Source organism: Thalassophryne amazonica, chromosome 14 (genome assembly GCF_902500255.1).
Source record: "Thalassophryne amazonica chromosome 14, fThaAma1.1, whole genome shotgun sequence".
Taxonomy (NCBI): Eukaryota; Metazoa; Chordata; class Actinopteri; order Batrachoidiformes; family Batrachoididae; genus Thalassophryne; species Thalassophryne amazonica.
Window position 1 is genome coordinate 96,518,959 of NC_047116.1, and position 18,288 is coordinate 96,537,246.

Sequence of the window (18,288 nt, forward strand, 5' to 3'; positions counted from 1 at the left end):
AGGACACATTGAAGGACACAGTGAAGGATAGGGCAAATGACAGTGAAGGACACAGTGAATGGCACAGGGAACAACACAGTGAAGGACACAGCAAACGACACAGTGAAGGTCATGTGAAGGACAGTGTGAAGGACACAGCAAATGACACAGTGAACGACACATTGAAGGACAGTGAATCACACAGTGAAGCACACAGTGAAGCACACAGTGAAGGACAGTGAATGATACAGTGAAGGACACAGAAAACGAGACAGTGAACGACACAGTGAAGGACAGTGAATGACACAGTGAAGCACACAGTGAAGCACACAGTGAAGCACACAGTGAAGGACAGTGAATGACACAGTGAAGGACACAGTGAAGGACACAGCGAATGACAGTGAACGACACAGCGAAGGACATAATGAATGACAGTGAAGGACAGTGAAGGACACAGTGAACGGCAGTGAAGGACACAGTGAAGGACAGGGCGAATGGCATATTTTTTTCTGTCGCCGGGCTTGCGACACAGGGAATGTCACAAGGAACGACACAGTGAAGGACACAGTGAAGGACAGTGAAGGACACATTGAAGGACACATTGAAGAATAGGGCGAATGACAGTGAAGGACACAGTGAATAACAGAGTGAACGACACGGTGAAGGACACAGTGAAGGACACAGTGAAGGATAGGGCAAATGACAGTGAAGGACACAGTGAATGACATATCAAAGGACACAGTGAATGGCACAGGGAACAACACAGTGAAGGACACAGTGAAGGTCATGTGAAGGACAGTGTGAAGGACACAGCAAATGACACAGTGAACGACACATTGAAGGACAGTGAATCACACAGTGAAGCACACAGTGAAGGACAGTGAATGATACAGTGAAGGACACAGAAAACGAGACAGTGAACGACACAGTGAAGGACAGTGAATGACACAGTGAAGCACACAGTGAAGCACACAGTGAAGGACAGTGAATGACACAGTGAAGCACACAGTGAAGGACACAGCGAATGACAGTGAACGACACAGTGAAGGACACAGCAAAGGACATAATGAATGACAGTGAAGGACAGTGAAGGACACAGTGAAGGACAGGGCGAATGGCATATTTTTTTTCTGTCGCCGGGCTTGCGACACAGGGAACGACACAAGGAACGACACAGTGAAGGACACAGTGAAGGACAGTGAAGGACACATTGAAGAATAGGGTGAATGACAGTGAAGGACACAGTGAATAACAGAGTGAACGACACGGTGAAGGACACAGTGAAGGACACATTGAAGGACACAGTGAAGGATAGGGCGAATGACAGTGAAGGACACAGTGAATGACATATCAAAGGACACAGTGAATGGCACAGGGAACGACACAGGGAATGACGCAAGGAACGACACAGTGAAGGACACAGCAAACGACACAGTGAAGGTCATGTGAAGGACAGAGTGAAGGACACAGCAAATGACACTGAACGACACAGTGAAGGACAGTGAATGACACAGTGAAGCACACAGTGAAGCACACAGTGAATGATACAGTGAAGGACACATTGAAGGACACATCAAACAACACAGTCAACGACACAGTGAAGGGCAGTGAATGACAGTGAATGACACAGTGAAGGACAGTGAATGATACAGTGAAGGACACAGGGAACGACAGCGAACGACTCAGTGAAGGACACAGCGAAGGACACAGTGAATGACAGTGAAGGACACAGTGAACGGCAGTGAAGGACACAGTGAAGGACAGGGCGAATGGCATATTTTTTTTCTGGCGCCGGGCTTGCGACACAGGGAACGACACAAGGAACGACACATTGAAGGACAGGGCTAATGGCACAGTGAAGGACACAGCAAATGACACAGTGAAGGTCACAGTGAAGGACAGAGTGAACAACACAGTGAAGGACAGAGTGAACAACACAGTGAAGGACACAGTGAATGACATAGCAAAGGACACAGGGAGTGACAGCGAAGGACACAAGGAACGACACAGTGAAGGACACAGTGAACATCACAGGGAACGGCACAGGGAATGGCACAGGGAACTGCACAGGGAGCGACACAGGGAAGGGCACAGTAAATGGCACAGGGAACGACACAGGGAACGACACAAGGAACGACACAGTGAAGGACACAGTGAACGACACAGGGAACGGCACAGGGAGCGACACAGGGAATGGCACAGGGAACGACAGTGAACGGCACAGGGAACGACAGTGAATGACACATTGAACGACAGAGTGAAGGACACAGGGAACGGCACAGGGAGCGACACAGGGAACGGCACAGGGAATGACACAGTGAAGGACACAGTGAATGACACAGTGAACGACACAGTGAACGACAGAGTGAAAGACACAGTGAACGACACAGTGAAGGACACAGTGAATGGCACAGGGAACGACAGAGTGAAGGACACAGTGAATGACACAGGGAATGACACAGTGAAGGACACAGGGAACGGCACAGTGAACGACACAGGGAAGGGCACAAGGAACGACACAGTGAAGGACACAGTGAACATCACAGGGAACAACACAGTGAAGGACACGGAACGGCACAGGGAGTGACACAGGGAACGACACAAGGAACGACACAGTGAAGGACACAGTGAACATCACAGGGAACGACACAGTGAAGGACACGGAACGGCACAGGGAGTGACACAGGGAACGACACAAGGAACGACACAGTGAAGGACACAGTGAACATCACAGGGAACGACACAGTGAAGGACACGGAACGGCACAGGGAGTGACACAGGGAACGACACAAGGAAAGACACAGTGAAGGACACAGTGAAGGACACAGTGAACGACAGAGTGAATCAACTCAATCAATCAACTTTTTTCTTATATAGCGCCAAATCACAACAAACAGCTGCCCCAAGGCGCTTTATATTGTAAGGCAAGGCCATACAATAATTATGAAAAACCCCAACGGTCAAAACGACCCCCTATGAGCAAGCACTTGGCAACAGTGGGAAGGAAAAACTCCCTTTTAACAGGAAGAAACCTCCAGCAGAACCAGGCTCAGGGAGGGGCAGTCTTCTGCTGAGACTGGTTGGGGCTGAGGGAAAAAACCAGGAAAAAGACATGCCGTGAAGGGGGGCAGAGATCGATCACTAATGATTAAATGCAGAGTGATGCATACGGAGCAAAAAGAGAAAGAAACAGTGCATCATGGGAACCCCCCCACAATCTACGTCTAAAGCAGCATAACCAATGGATGGTCCAGGGTCACCCGATCCAGCCCTAACTATAAGCCTTAGCGAAAAGCAAAGTTTTAAGCCTAATCTTAAAAGTAGAGAGGGTATCTGTCTCCCTGATCTGAATTGGGAGCTGGTTCCACAGGAGAGGAGCCTGAAAGCTGAAGGCTCTGCCTCCCATTCTACTCTTACAAACCCTAGGAACTACAAGTAAGCCCGCAGTCTGAGAACGAAGCGCTCTATTGGGGTGATATGGTACTACGAGGTCCCTAAGATAAGATGGGACCTGATTATTCAAAACCTTATAAGTAAGAAGAAGAATTTTAAATTCTATTCTAGAATTAACAGGAAGCTAATGAAGAGAGGCCAATATGGGTGAGATATGCTCTCTCCTTCTAGTCCCCGTCAGTACTCTAGCTGCAGCATTCTGAACCAACTGAAGGCTTTTTAGGGAACTTTTAGGACAACCTGATAATAATGAATTACAATAGTCCAGCCTAGAGGAAATAAATGCATGAATTAGTTTTTCAGCATCACTCTGAGACAAGACCTTTCTGATTTTAGAGATATTGCGTAAATGCAAAAAGGCAGTCCTACATATTTGTTTAATATGCGCTTTGAATGACATATCCTGATCAAAAATGACTCCAAGATTTCTCACAGTATTACTAGAGGTCAGGGTAATGCCATCCAGAGTAAGGATCTGGTTAGACACCATGTTTCTAAGATTTGTGGGGCCAAGTACAATAACTTCAGTGAAGGACACAGTGAATGACACAGGGAATGACACAGTGAAGGACACAGTGAAGGACACAGTGAATGACACAGGGAACGACACAGTGAAGGACACGGAACGGCACAGGGAGTGACACAGGGAACGACACAAGGAACGACACAGTGAAGGACACAGTGAAGGACACAGTGAACGACACAGTGAAGGACACAGTGAAGGACACAGGGAACGACACAGTGAAGGACACGGAATGGCACAGGGAGTGACACAGTGAACGGCACAGGGAACGACAGAGTGAAGGACACGGTGAAGGACACAGTGTCTGTGGTCTTCATGCTCAGTCACTATTTGTATTTGGGGTTTTGTGTAATCCACTGCAGCGAGGATCAGATGCTGAGCGGTGATGTTGAATGAGTGAATGTAAAAATAATATCTGTGTGGCCAGTGCTGTTGACATGTTGAGGATGATGATGATGAAGGTATTAGACATTATTTCCGCTTTACTCACTAGTCCAGTCCGTGAGTCCGGGTCCGAGCCGTTTACTTACGGTCAGCTGCTTCATATGTTTTGCTGGACCGAGTCTTCCTGTCTGTTCCCAGCCTCTGGTCTTGGACCGTCTGGTTCTCTTCCGGCTTCTGGATGTAGATAAATGGATAAACCTCCAGTTTGCTTCGATCTGTCAGAATTAGATGACGGGTCATTTGGTGTGGACTCACTTTAACACGGAGTCTATTTTGGAATCGTCCAACACCGTCTGGATTCTCGGGATAAAATCACGAGGGTCCTGAATACTTTGGACTTTCTTTGAGTTCCGCTGTTTATTAATTAAATCTACCACACTTCATTAGTGCTATAAGCTGTAAAAACCCACTAATTAGTCATGTGACTTAAAAATGCACTGTAAATATGACATCACAACTACGATATCAGTCCTGTTCAGCAGGAGGAAGACAGGTCGACGGGACATTACATAGGAAAAATAAACTTGTCTTTTTCGGGGCTTGTTCTGATGCATCAATGTTCACTCAACTTGAAAAAGTTTATCCTCATTACACATTCTTTTAGTTTGGAGATGCAGAAGTTGACGGCGTTTTTTTGTTTTTGAGTTATTGTGCTGACAGAGTGGAGCAGGACTCATTTAATCATGGACTCACTCACTGGGTCCACGTCTCAACCTTTTGAGGATGGCTGAGGAACAGTTTTTTCAGAATGACATATGTGTTTCTGCTGTTTGTGTGTTTCAGTGTGTAAATTCAAAGCGCACAAACGCTGTGCTGTTCGTGCCACAAACAACTGCAAATGGACGACTTTGGCTTCTATCGGGAAGGACATCATTGAGGATGAGGATGGGGTGAGTTTGTCCTCCACAGAGAGTCTTCTGGTCTAACTTTTGTGGACTTTAATGTGAATACATGATGCAGTGAAAAATCTGTAGCGCTCCATCACGGTTAAAATGACCTGAGCCGAGAGACGCACCTTGGTGTGGAAACACGAAGACTTTCTTTGCCCAAAAGAACATCTCACTTTCAGGATATTGCAGTTTTTCAGAATGATTTTCAAACTGAATGTAAAAACGAACGTTAGAGTTTCCAGAATTGCAGGCGTAACAAAAAGAGTCCAGTTTCAAGTTCAGCAATCTACAAAAAACAAAACTCAGCAACAGAGGACTTCAGCGGATGCGTTTATAAGTCTTCTTAGCCGAGGTCTGTGGTGAAGAGCCATCCACAAACATCAGCACTGTCTCCACAGATATAAGACAAAAAATCAGAAGTCAAAAGTAAAAACTTTTGTATTGCTATTATGGTGAAGCACTTTGGTCAGCTGCAGCTGTGTTTTAAATGTGCTATATAAATACATTTGAATTGAATTGAATTGAAAAGATACTAAACAAACATCAATAGCAACAGGCAGTGCAGCTATCTCAACTCAGACGTTCTGCAAAAACTCAGAGGTCCAAAAAAACTAACAAAATATTCAGCTGATGTCAGTATCAACAGGCAGTTCAAAAATATATCAGCAACAGTATGTTCACACAGGAACACACGTGGGAACACTGGAACTAACAGCTCACTAGAAAAATACAGAGAATAGTAATCACTAAAAATAACTGGGAAATAATTCAACACTGAAGATTACTGAGAGAAATATTCCCTAAGAAACTCAAGGAAGATGGAAAGAACACGCAGAAGAAAAACCTCATTTAAAGACACCGGGCAATTAACAACGGAAACTCAGAAGCAGAGGAGCACAGAGGAATTCAGCAGGAAGTGACGTGCATGGAGAGAAACAAACAGAGACACAAACACAGAACCAAACACGGGGCAGGCAGTCAACCTCAAAGGGACTCCAAGAACCAGAAGAAACCAACAAAAACCCAACCAGAAACTAAACCAGAGGCTAACCCAAACATGAACACAAGTGAACTGAACAACAAAAGGGGCTTCACAAACACAACACTGTTATTCAAACCACACGTCAGAAGTATAACGAAAATGAACTAAGACGAACTGAGGAACTATAAGGTAGAGCACCAAAGAACTGAACTTGAAACCAAACCCAGCACATGAACAAAAACCAACAAATATAAGTAACCCCAAAACCCGCAACATGTGAGTCCAGCAGAGTAACGAACCTAAAACTAAGAATAAAGAAATTCAAATCAATAAAAGTCGTGTGTCAAATAGGGCAAGAGAATAAAACAGACCAAATACCAAGCAGCTACACGACTGGAAAAATGTCACAGGAGAGTCTGAGGGACGGCCGTGCAGCCAACCAAATGTAGACAGACAGTCTGAGGGACGGCCGTGCAGCCAACCAAATGTAGACAGACAGTCTGAGGGACGGCCGTGCAGCCAACCAAATGTAGACAGACAGTCTGAGGGACGGCCGTGCAGCCATCCAAATGTAGACAGACAGTCTGAGGGACGGCCGTGCAGCCATCCAAATGTAGACAGACAGTCTGAGCGACGGCCGTGCAGCCATCCAAATGTAGACAGACAGTCTGAGGGACGGCCGTGCAGCCAACCAAATGTAGACAGACAGTCTGAGGGACGGCCGTGCAGCCATCCAAATGTAGACAGACAGTCTGAGGGACGGCCGTGCAGCCATCCAAATGTAGACACACAGTCTGAGGGACGGCCGTGCAGCCATCCAAATGTAGACACACAGTCTGAGGGACGGCCGTGCAGCCAACGGGGAGTTGGACAAACAGTATGCCAGCAGCTGACTGAGTGTAGCCAGATGTTTGAGACGATGTCCTTGATATCCCCACAGAAGCTGCTCCACTGCATCACGTGGAGATGAAGACAGATACTTTGGAGGCACAGTTGTCCTGGGCCACCTTAGAACTAGGACCAGTTGTAAGTGAGGCACATTGACTGTCACCTCCAAGACAAGAACGGGTGAAGTTGAGGTCTACAGCTGCCTCTAAAACAGTAAGCAATGAGAGTGAGGTGCAGCAGCCTATGACTGCCAAAGGCACAGGAACAGATGAAGATCATCTGAAGTGATGATGAAGTGATCTTCATCTCAAGATGAAGATCATCTAGAGATGAAGATCACTGATCCTTGACCGCCTCAGAAGCAGAAACTAGAGATGTTCGACAAACACTGGAACGGGAACTGGAGATGGCGCGTACCAGCCCCGACTGCCTCTGGAGCAGGAATAGATGATGTGGGCTGCCATGGTGGGCAGGAGTGATGAGAGGACAGTAAAACTACACAGAGAAACCACGATGTTGCTCTGAGAAGAAACACACAGCCAAGAAAAGGTCCATCACAAAGGAGGAAAAAAAAAACACAGAGGAAGAATGATATAAACAATAACACTATGTAACACAATTTTTGTTCCTGGCTTCTAAGTGTTATATTTCAACTACTTATGTCTAAAGTCTATGGAAAAATGACTACATTCAGCACAAACTTTGATTTTATTTTTTTTAATGTTCTAGAAAGTTCTAAAAGTCTGGACAGTTCTAGCAGTTCAAGAATATTCTAGAAGACTACTCAGTAGTAGTGAAGGCGAATCGAGAATATTCTTGAAAACAGACAAATTTCAAAATATCATTGTCCTGATCACAGAAGCAAAGTTTCTGTGGAATAACAGCTATTTTCTATTTATTTAAGGCAGAACAGGTTAGGAAAACCCACTGTGTACCCAGGAACAAAACTAAAATAAACATTTGTTACATAGTGTAACCAAACAAAGAAACACTGAGAGCCAGTGCACATGCGTGTGCATGTCCTGTGACACCAGGACACACACAGCAGCACGGTGACAGGCAGCATGTGTCACACTGAGGTGACATATGAAGTGTTTTGGTGGTTGTAGTGCAGGTCGCCCGAAAGAATAACTGATGTGCTCAGTTTAAAGTGTTGAGCCAGAAAAACGTGGACACGGGGTCGACATGCGTGTGACAACTACTGAATAAAAAAAACACTCTATCCTCAGCTGATGGGTGTTTAGGTGTGTGTGTCTGCGTGCATGTGTGTGTCTTTGATGTGTCTGGATTCACTGGATCTGATGAAGCAGCAGAGAAAAGATGCAAAGTGCCGCATGTCCGAATGATGGATAAAAGCAGACAGTGTGAAGATTTCTGTGTGTGTGTGTGTGTTACTTGCAGATTGCGATGCCTCACCAGTGGTTAGAGGGGAACCTGCCTGTCAGTGCCAAGTGTGCAGTGTGCGATAAGACATGCGGCAGCGTCCTGAGGCTGCAGGACTGGCGCTGCCTGTGGTGCAAAGCCATGGTAAGACATCTGTCACACACGCACACCGTGCATGAGCTCCACATGCACCACATACGTAAACCACATGCCAGTCACATAGGTTTTAATTTGCAGATGTTTGAAAGCATTTCATGGTAATTTTGTGCAGGCCGTCAGCGTTCTGAACGTGTGTAATTGATCATTTAACATCTTGAGATGTTGTGACAATCAGTTCCACTAAAACTTAGGCGTTGTGGTTTCAAACTGTAATATTGACTTTGCAATTTAGACCAGGAGCCTTTGGGCCACTGTGTCCATAAGTATTTGGACAGAGACACCATTTTTGTGTTTCTGTCTCTGTCCATTGCAAGAGTTCAGAATGAAACCTTCAACATGTTCTTGTCACGTCAGCTTTTAACTTTAATTCAAGGTGTTTAACAACAACAATAACAACAAAAAATTTAAGAATTACATTTACATTATTTGTAAACAATCTGTCCATTTTCAGAGCCCATACCGTAAGTAATTACAGTTTTTATTGATTGCTTTGACGCAACAGTCAACTCAAAATCCACATTTTCAAAACACTTAACACAGAGGCCTAAACAGTGCCCAAAAATGGTCAAAATGACACATTTTGTTTGCAAAAGGCTCTAACTGTGCCAAAACATTTAAAATAAGGAACAAAAGCAAATTTTGCCTTCAAACAGCACAACTTGCCCACAAGTGTATGAGCAAATACAATCAATCATAACAGAATGGACAACAAAATACAAAATACAGCACTCAGTGTGAATCAGTGCAACACTGGTTGACATTGTGGCCCATAACTGTTATATGCCAGTGCTGTTTGCTGCCTTCTTGCAAAAAATGGATCTAGAATCAGATTTGCTTTGATGCAAAGTTTATTGATTCAGTTACATTCTTTTTTCAGGCTTTTTTGTGGCTGACAACTGAAATATTCCTACAGAAAGTATGCAAATCAAAATACATACAATCCATTACTGTAGGCCTAGAAGAAATTAGGAAAATAAAAAAAAATCTTTTACAGTAAAGAACAAAAATCTTTAGTAGGCCTATACTATAGGAGTATAAATTACAGTAAGAGTACAGTACAATTGATAGTCTCTTCTGTCTTGATGAATGGGCCACATGGCCTCATCCACATCACATTCAATGTTCTCTCTGGCAGTGCAGCGAGGGAAAAACCTTCTGGCATGCCTGATCCAGCCTTGGCATGCCTCTGCATCAATATCTTGGGCTGCAGCAGTCATTGCATTGAGCAAGGGCATCCGATCATAGGGGCGATGATCATAAACCTTCCATCTCCAAGCACTAAAGAATTCCTCTATCAGATTCAAAAAGGGGAATACGGTGGAAGGAATTGCACCATCATTCGAGGGTGGACTGCAAACCACTCATTTACAATACGAGAGTGGTGGAATGCCACATTGTCCCATATGATGATGAACAGTGGCAAGCCAGGTCTCAACAGCCCTCTCTCCTGAGGTGGGATCAGCATGTTGTGAAGAGCATTCAGGAATGCTATGAGGCGCTCGGTGTTGTAGGGCCCAATGGTGGGGAAATGGCACAGGACGCCATCACTGGAGATGGCAGCACACATAGTTATGTTGGTGCCCCTCTGCCCTGGACCTGCAATAGTGGCCCTATGCCCAATGAGGTTCCTTCCTCGTCTCCTGACTTTACACAGATTGAAGCCGGCCTCATCGACATAAATGAAGACATGATGTTCCCCCTCGGCTTCAAGCTCCATTATTCTCTAAAGAAAAAAAAGTCAAAATTACAATTACGTACAAGTGACTCTAGTTGCCTCTACAGGAACTGCAGGATATGACAAGGCAGACAGTAACAGTATAGTAATGTTTCCTTACCTCCACATATTGGCATCTGGCCTCCTTCATAGCATCAGAGTTTCTTTGAAAAGGAACTCTGTAGAACTGTTTCATTGCCATATGGTTCCTCCTGAGGATGCGTCTATGGTGGTCTCACTCACAGTATTTATATTTCTAAATACTCCCTGATCTGCAATTACTGGAGCCTTGATTTCTCGCAGTCTAATGGCATTATTTGCCACAACCATGTTGACAACAGCTGCCTCCTGCTCAGCATTAAAAATCCTTCTTCTACCACCAGTGACTGGTAGCCTTTCGATTCTATAAAAATACATGAAATGGGAATGTGGAAGAAATTACATGAAGTACTGTATATTACTGTACTGCAGATATTTCTGTATATATTGTAGGCCTATAACAACATTACCTGTTCTCCTGTCAAAAAACTCTGACAATTGAGGCAAAAGTGTTTCTGTTTACAACAGGTTGGACTCTTTGTCCAGCCTCTCTAAGTGAAAGGCCATGATTCATAACATGATCAATTATAGTTGCCCAAATTTCATCAGTAACTTGAGCCCTTCAAACGATACCTCAACCTCGCACACAGACTCCTCAGACTCCTCTACCTCTTACTCTCACTCTCATCTGCCTTAGACCTCCTTGATCCATGCTTGCAAAGAACAACACAGGCATGGCACCTTTTAAGGCCTCCTACAGACTGATTGCAAATTGAAGATTTGTGTGAAGAAGTGTCAAACAGGTGCTTCAGTGACTGCATACAGATCAGATAGTTTCTAATAGCTGGAAACATATAGTTTCTGTTAGGATACCGGAGCTAAAACAATGGACTTTTGACTGCTTGAGTGACATCTGTGTTAACTGGTTTGAAAAAGGGTGGGGAAATGTGTCAATCCAATGAGAATGGGTTAACACATTTGCAAGACGTGTCTTTTGCTCTGCTGAGATGGTGATGATGAAGACTGAGAGGTTCCCAGTTTCTTCAAACAGGTCAAAGCAATCAATAAAAACTGTAAATATAAGAATTGTCTTCAAGTCAGGGGATGAATACATGGACATTTCTAAGTCTCCATCACAATATGATAAATCTGTGTCCAGTTCTTAAAAACTGAGTGACAATATTTAATTTAATATTTTTGTTAAAACCTCTTGAATTAAAGCTACACGTCTACACGATAATAATGTTTTTATTTTATTTTATTTTTCTTCATTTCATTGCTATTGTAGTAATGTATAGAAACAAAACCAGTGTGTCACTGTCCAGAAATTTATGGACAGTCTCTGTGATGTGGTCTGTGGAATATAAAATAGTGTCATCAGCATATAAATCAACATTATTCTATTGTGGAGGGAAAATGGTTTTACCATACTGGGTGAATAAAAGAGTGTGTGGAATCTTTAGGCTATGTTTCCAGTGGTTTTATTAAATTATTATTTTTCTTCTGGTAGGTGCACACAGCCTGTATGGATCTGTACCCTCACAAGTGTCCGCTAGGGCAGTGCAAAGTCTCCATCATCCCTCCGACAGCACTCAACAGCATTGACTCAGATGGTAGGTGCTGCACGTGCACACACACACTCACATACAACTGCACACACACGTGCATGCACACATGCTCACACAAACACATGCAGATGCATGCATGTGTAACATGCATCACGACATCCTGCTCTTGCGCACGAACTCACAACGCCTGGGATAGGAGGCAGGCGCATCCACCACGAGGCTAAAACCGTCTGTTGCTCGAGTACCATTTGGCTTTGGGGGGGGGGTGAAGTTTACTAACTTCTTCTGTGGGGCGCCACCTGCTGACCTCCATTACACATGCGTACATGCACACAGACACACAAATGCATGTGTGCGCACACCATGTATCCTCACGAGCAGTAAAATGGACTGCATTTATATAGCACTTTTCCATCTGAATCAGGCGCTCAAAGTGCTTTACAATTATGCCTCACATTCACCCTGATGTCAGGGTGCTGCCATACAAGGCACTCACTACACACCGGGAGCAATAGGGGATTAAAGGCCTTGCCCAAGGGCCCTTAGTGATTTTCCAGGCGGGGATTTGAACCCATGATCTTCTGGACTCAAGCCCAACACCTTAACCACTAGACCATCACCTCCCCCAGTTTGTGTGTACTCCCAAGTCAATCAGTCAATCAATCAATCAGTTTTTTTATATAGCACCAAATCACAACAAACAGTTGCCCCAAGGCGCTTACAAGTACACACAAACACATACATATGCACACACATACACAAAGATGCATACACACACGTGTGCCCACACATACACACTTGCACACATATATGGACTTACATGTAGACACACGTACACACACACATGTGAACACATGTATAAATACATACACACACACGTGAACACATCTAGAAATACATACACACACACTCATACACACCCTCATACACACATGCATGTGCGCACACACGTGCACACACACATGCATAGACATGCATACAGTCATGCTGCCTCACTCAAAGGTTGACACCAGGGAGCAATTAATTAATGAGTAATTACTACACTTCAGACATGCAGCTGGAGTTTTATTCTGAAACACTGCATCTGTAGCATCGATTTATATTTAATCCACTAGATGGCAGACGCAGCCTGTGGGCTGTTACCAGGCAGCCGCCATCTTGCTTATGGCCCAGTCACACGGCACACGACGATTCCTGAACGAAGGGAAAAAGTAAAAAAATGTCACAATTCATTGAGAAAAGGTGGACGAAAGAGCTTTTATCACCGAACAGTCTGCGAAGCAAGAGCGCAAAAGGGACGAAAGAGGAAATTAACAAAACCGAAGCTCACGATCTCAATGAAACGCACCTGGAGCCACAGCTAATGCAGTGTGTGTCTGCATGACTGAGTTCCAGGACTCGACACTGGGATGGAGCTCACAGCGCCGAGTCCTGGAGAAACTGCAAACAGAAGCTGTGGAGATCTGTGTGTACGTCGGTGGACCACCTGCTCTGGTTCCTCGTCCAGAACAAAAGAGGGATCATCTCCTTCATCATCAGAATCCACACTGTCTTTCGACACGCTCCGCGCTCCGTCTTGCTCTAATTAAAAACAAAAAGTGTTCCGTGGTCACTGCTGTATCACTGTATTATGTTATTAAGCCATATATACTGATTTATAACAGAAAACTGTCAAAAGAGGGAATAAATATAAGTGTAAAGATGATTTAATATATCAGAGCAGTAAATTAATCAGTCTGTGTGAACGCACACATTGACTCGTGCGGTTATTTCCACCAGCTGATCACTGATCCACAACATGAATTCTTCCTTCAGAACAGCTCTTTATATCATCATTTTGATTCATCTACCTGTTGCCACATGTACAGAAGGACTGGGTTGTCATTCCTACACTCAGATTGTTATATTTAATACAAAATAATAAGTGCACGGAGCAGCTCCTGCTGCCGCTGATGCTGAATTCAAGTACCGTTGGAAATTACACAACTTTTATGTTGTTTCAAATTCAGCAGTTGCTTGTGGCAAAATAATTAATTATATCCACACAAAAGATTCATTCTGGCCTATATAAGGTGCCTGAGCCCATTAAAGCTGCTCCCCCCCCCCAACCCAGATAAAAAATTCCAAGCAAGCAGGCTGAGTTTGCCTTTGTGAAAACGTTCAGCTGCTCCAATGAAGTCAAATTAAACAATAACGTTACAAAAAATAAAGTTAAGAGCAGTTAATATTAATATCTTTAATATGATGCGAACGCGCGAAGCTCTTACTTTCACCCCTGATTATTTCCATCTTTAACTTAACTTCTTAATGAAATTAATTAAGGATCAGATTAGTATCTCGTGTCGTGACCAACAAATAGTGGCTGTACCAATGTGAAGCTGAGCTTGAATAAATGTAACAGCACATAAAATGCAGATTTATGGTGAAACTCTCTTGAAAACATTGATCAAGCCCATCGATTTCTGTATATGCCTGGTTGTTAGATGCTAATCAAGATGGCAGTGCTGTGGCAAATGAGCGGATCAGCCCGGTCCTCCATCTAGTGATTAAATAGAAATCGATGAACTGTAGTGCTCTTGCTCAACATGAAACCATATTGCTGCTCACAGATCTTCACCTGTTTTCTAAGCCTGACTTCTACTACTCTTTCCCATAACTTCATGCTGTGGCTGATCAACTTTATGCCTCTGTAGTTTTTGCAGCTCTGCACATCATCCTTGTTCTTAAAAATAGGAACCAGTACACTTCATCTCCAGTCCTCAGGCATCCTCTCATTTTCCAAGATTTTATTAAACAATCTGGTTAGAAACTCCACTGCCATCTCTCCTAGACATTTCCATGCCTCCACTGGAATGTCATCTGGCCTAACTGCCTTTCCACTCTTCATCCTCTTCATAGCAGCCCTCACTTCATCCTTACTAATCTCTTGTACTTCCTGATTTACTCTCTCCACATCATCCAGTGTTTTCTCTCTCTTATTCTTATTCTTCATTCACAAGCTCCTCAAAATATTCCCTCCACCTTCTCAACACACTCCTCACTTGTCAGCACATTACCATCTGCATCTTTTACCCTGCTAACCTGCTGCATATCCTTTTCTGCTCTGTCCCTTTGTCTGGCCAATCGGTACAAGTCCTTTTCTCCTTCCTTACTATTCAACTTCTTGTACAGCTCACTGTGTGTGTTTTCCTTAGCTTTTGCCACCTCTTTTCACCTTACGCTGTGTCTCCTTGTATTCCTGTTTAGTACTTTCTTCATCTCTCAGATTATCCCAGTTCTTTTTTGCCAACCTCTTTCTCCTTATGCTTTCCTGGACATCTTCGTTCCATCCTCACCCTCACCATCACCTCCCTCTGTTGGGGGAGGTGATGGTCTAGTGGTTAAGGTGTTGGGCTTGAGACCAGAAGATCCTCGGTTCAAATCCCTGCCTAACTGGAAAATCACTAAGGGCTCTTGGGCAAGGTCTTTAATCCCCTATTGCTCCCAGTGTGTAGTGAGCGCCTTGTATGGCAGATCCCTGACATTGGGGTGAATGTGAGGCATTATTGTAAAGTGCTTTGAGCATCTGATGCAGATGGAAAAGCGCTACATAAATGCAGTCCATTTACCATTTATCACCACCAAGTCTCTTTGTTTTCCTTCCACTGTCCAGATGTTACACCCAGTACCTTCCTAGCTGTCTCCCTCACCACATCTGCAGTACTTTTCCAGTTGTCTAAAATTGCTTCCCCTCCATCCAGCGCCTCTCTCACCTGCATCATTTCTCTTCCTGTGCTCACCATGGTACATCAGCAGTCTGCAGACTGTAAAACCTGATGACTTAGTTCAAGTCTAAAGGTTTAAACCCACTGACCGATCGTCAGCATGTAAGACATGTTTAAGACACAAAATGTCTGCCTGCTGGTCGACCTCACAGGGACGTCCTCTGGAGCTCACAGACGGTCACCCGGGTGTCCTCCAGATGACCAGACTGCTTTCTGTCATTACAGTGCAGAGTGTGTGTGTGTGTGTGTGTGTGTGTGTGACCTAATTGGAGATGGACATCGCTGCTTGTGAGACAGACTGATAAGTGTACGTGTGATTGGATTACTGTTGCTGGCTCACACACAGACACACACACACACACACACACACACACGACATCAGTGAATAAACAGACAGCACAGAGGTGGACAGAGTGATCATGGAAGAGGAAGAGAAACATCCAAACAGATGAGCAAATTTAAAGACGTCCTCACGCTTTCTGTCTGTCCTTTCATCCTTTTCTCTCTTTCTTCCTCTCTGACCCTGATCACATGTTAGGACCTCCTCTGCCCAGATGCATTGTGGGAGTGGGGAGCATCTGGCTGTAATTAGCTGGGGGCGGACGTGCCCGTTCTTCGTAACTCCCTCTGCTCACTCTCTCCCTCTTAAAGTCACGTCCAGACATCCTTCACAGACAGATCAGTGAACTGCAGAAAGACACAATCAGAGGACTGGAAACACAGTGAGGACGAGATCGCGTGTGCGCACACACACACACACACACACACACACACACAGAGTTTGTGCACATTGATACATTCAGGACCAGGATCGGGGTCCATGTAGTTTTTGGTCTTTGGTTCTTCTCGATGTGCTGTGGCTGCTGAGGTGGGGTACTCGCGTTGTCCTGGGTGCTGACATCAGGCTGTGGCAGATTTCCCAAATGTCCTTGGGGCAATTGATGCAACGAGTGCAGATCTTCTTATTTATTTCAGTATCGATGGTGTGACTAACAAATGGGTCACAACCTTCAGGATAAATAAGAAATAAACCTAAAAATACAAAACCAAAGAAAAGAACAAAGAAGGGACAACAAACCAAACATGGTGGATGGAGGAGGCCAGTAGGAGGGCAAGCACCTGAGCAACAATGGGGGCAGAGACGTCAGGATGGCGGCTGTGCAGCCGAAGTGACTTCTGGAGGGCAGCCAGAGAGTTACAATAGACCAGAGTCATCAGTACATTGGGCCTCAGACGCCCAGCAGAGATATCAGGTAAGCAGCCGGGTGGACACGCAACAGATAACACGTCAGTCGAGTGGCTGAAGACCTGAAGAGAGTTGGTCCTCCAAGCAAGGAACCAGCTGGAGAGCAGCAGCAGGACTGGCAGCAGATCAGAGGATAGATGCGAGATCACTCCTACCTCAGGTGGAGGACGGGCTCACCAACCCTCAGCCACTGTGGCTACAGGAACAGGAGAGTCCCAGCAGCCTTCACTTGTCACAGTTGTCAGTGGAGAGAGCTGTGGGGCAGATGCAGCTGTACTTGGAGACTGGAGTGATAGTAACCACTGCACAGCTGAACGCTGCAGCTCAGGTTGAGCAGATGGAACATACATGTGGTTTCATCTGTTGTGTCTGCGGGTTATTGGACACCGGGACAACTCCATTAGTCTCTGAAGAGGCCTCAGTGATGTCAGTGGAAACTGCACTGATGACTCGAGCGCTGATGATCTGAAGGCTGCAGATCTGAACCATTAGACTGGAGGACAAGTACCTTTCAAGATCCACTCCACCTGATCTCACATCACTTCTACCAAATTTATAAAATTTACATTTTACTGTGAGTCCCAGCCGCCTCATACCATTAAAAAATACAACTTAATAGGCAGCAGTGATTTTCTGCCCCCTTTATTTCTCCTTAATTTAAAGAGGTGACACTCAAAACCACCATTAAACAAACAGTGACACTGACACATGGTGACAACGACCGCGGCTGTAACAACGAGGACGCTAACAGGGAGAAGAGACAAGGTGACAGATCGGACAGACCGATGACAGGCAGTGTGTGACCAGTGGTCAGGTAACCAGGTGACCAGGTGATCTGATGACCAGGTGATCCGGTGATTAGGTGACCAGGAATTATAGAACTGTTACATGTAGAAATGTGTCGGTGTGAGTTCCATGAATGTATGTGTACGTATGAATCTACAATCAGAAAAGATCAAAAGAAAATGTGAGGTCACGTGGATGATTGTAGAGCGCTGCATTCGAGCCCCAAAACACAACCCCGTGACCATGCCAAGTCCAGCTGATGGTCTAGTAGTTAAGTGTTGGGCTTGAAACAACTGGATTCTTGGTTCAAATCCCTGCCAGACCAGAAAACCACAAAAGGGCCTTGGGCAGAGTCCTTAATCCCTCAATTGCTCCTGGTGTGTGACATCAGTGTGCGGATGGGTAAATGTGAGTCATCACTGTGAAGCGCTTTGAGCTTCAGATCAGATCGAAAAGGTCTTTATAAATGC

General features: G+C 44.8%; 1 protein-coding gene across 5 annotated transcripts in view; it reads left to right on the forward strand.

Annotated features, from left to right (window-relative positions):
- Positions 1–5,129: 5,129 nt before the first annotated feature.
- Positions 5,130–18,288, forward strand: part of dgkh (diacylglycerol kinase, eta) — an 80,424-nt gene continuing 67,265 nt past the window's right edge. Inside the window, exons 1-3 of one of the 5 annotated variants that reach the window (XM_034186195.1) lie at positions 5,130–5,289; positions 8,561–8,686; positions 11,965–12,067. In XM_034186195.1, coding sequence (XP_034042086.1) covers positions 5,155–5,289; positions 8,561–8,686; positions 11,965–12,067 — 364 coding nt within the window. In that variant the 5' untranslated portion in view covers positions 5,130–5,154. The remainder of the gene's footprint in view (positions 5,290–8,560; positions 8,687–11,964; positions 12,068–18,288) is intronic. The other 4 variants (XM_034186194.1, XM_034186193.1, XM_034186198.1 and 1 more) reach the window with 4 other exon arrangements.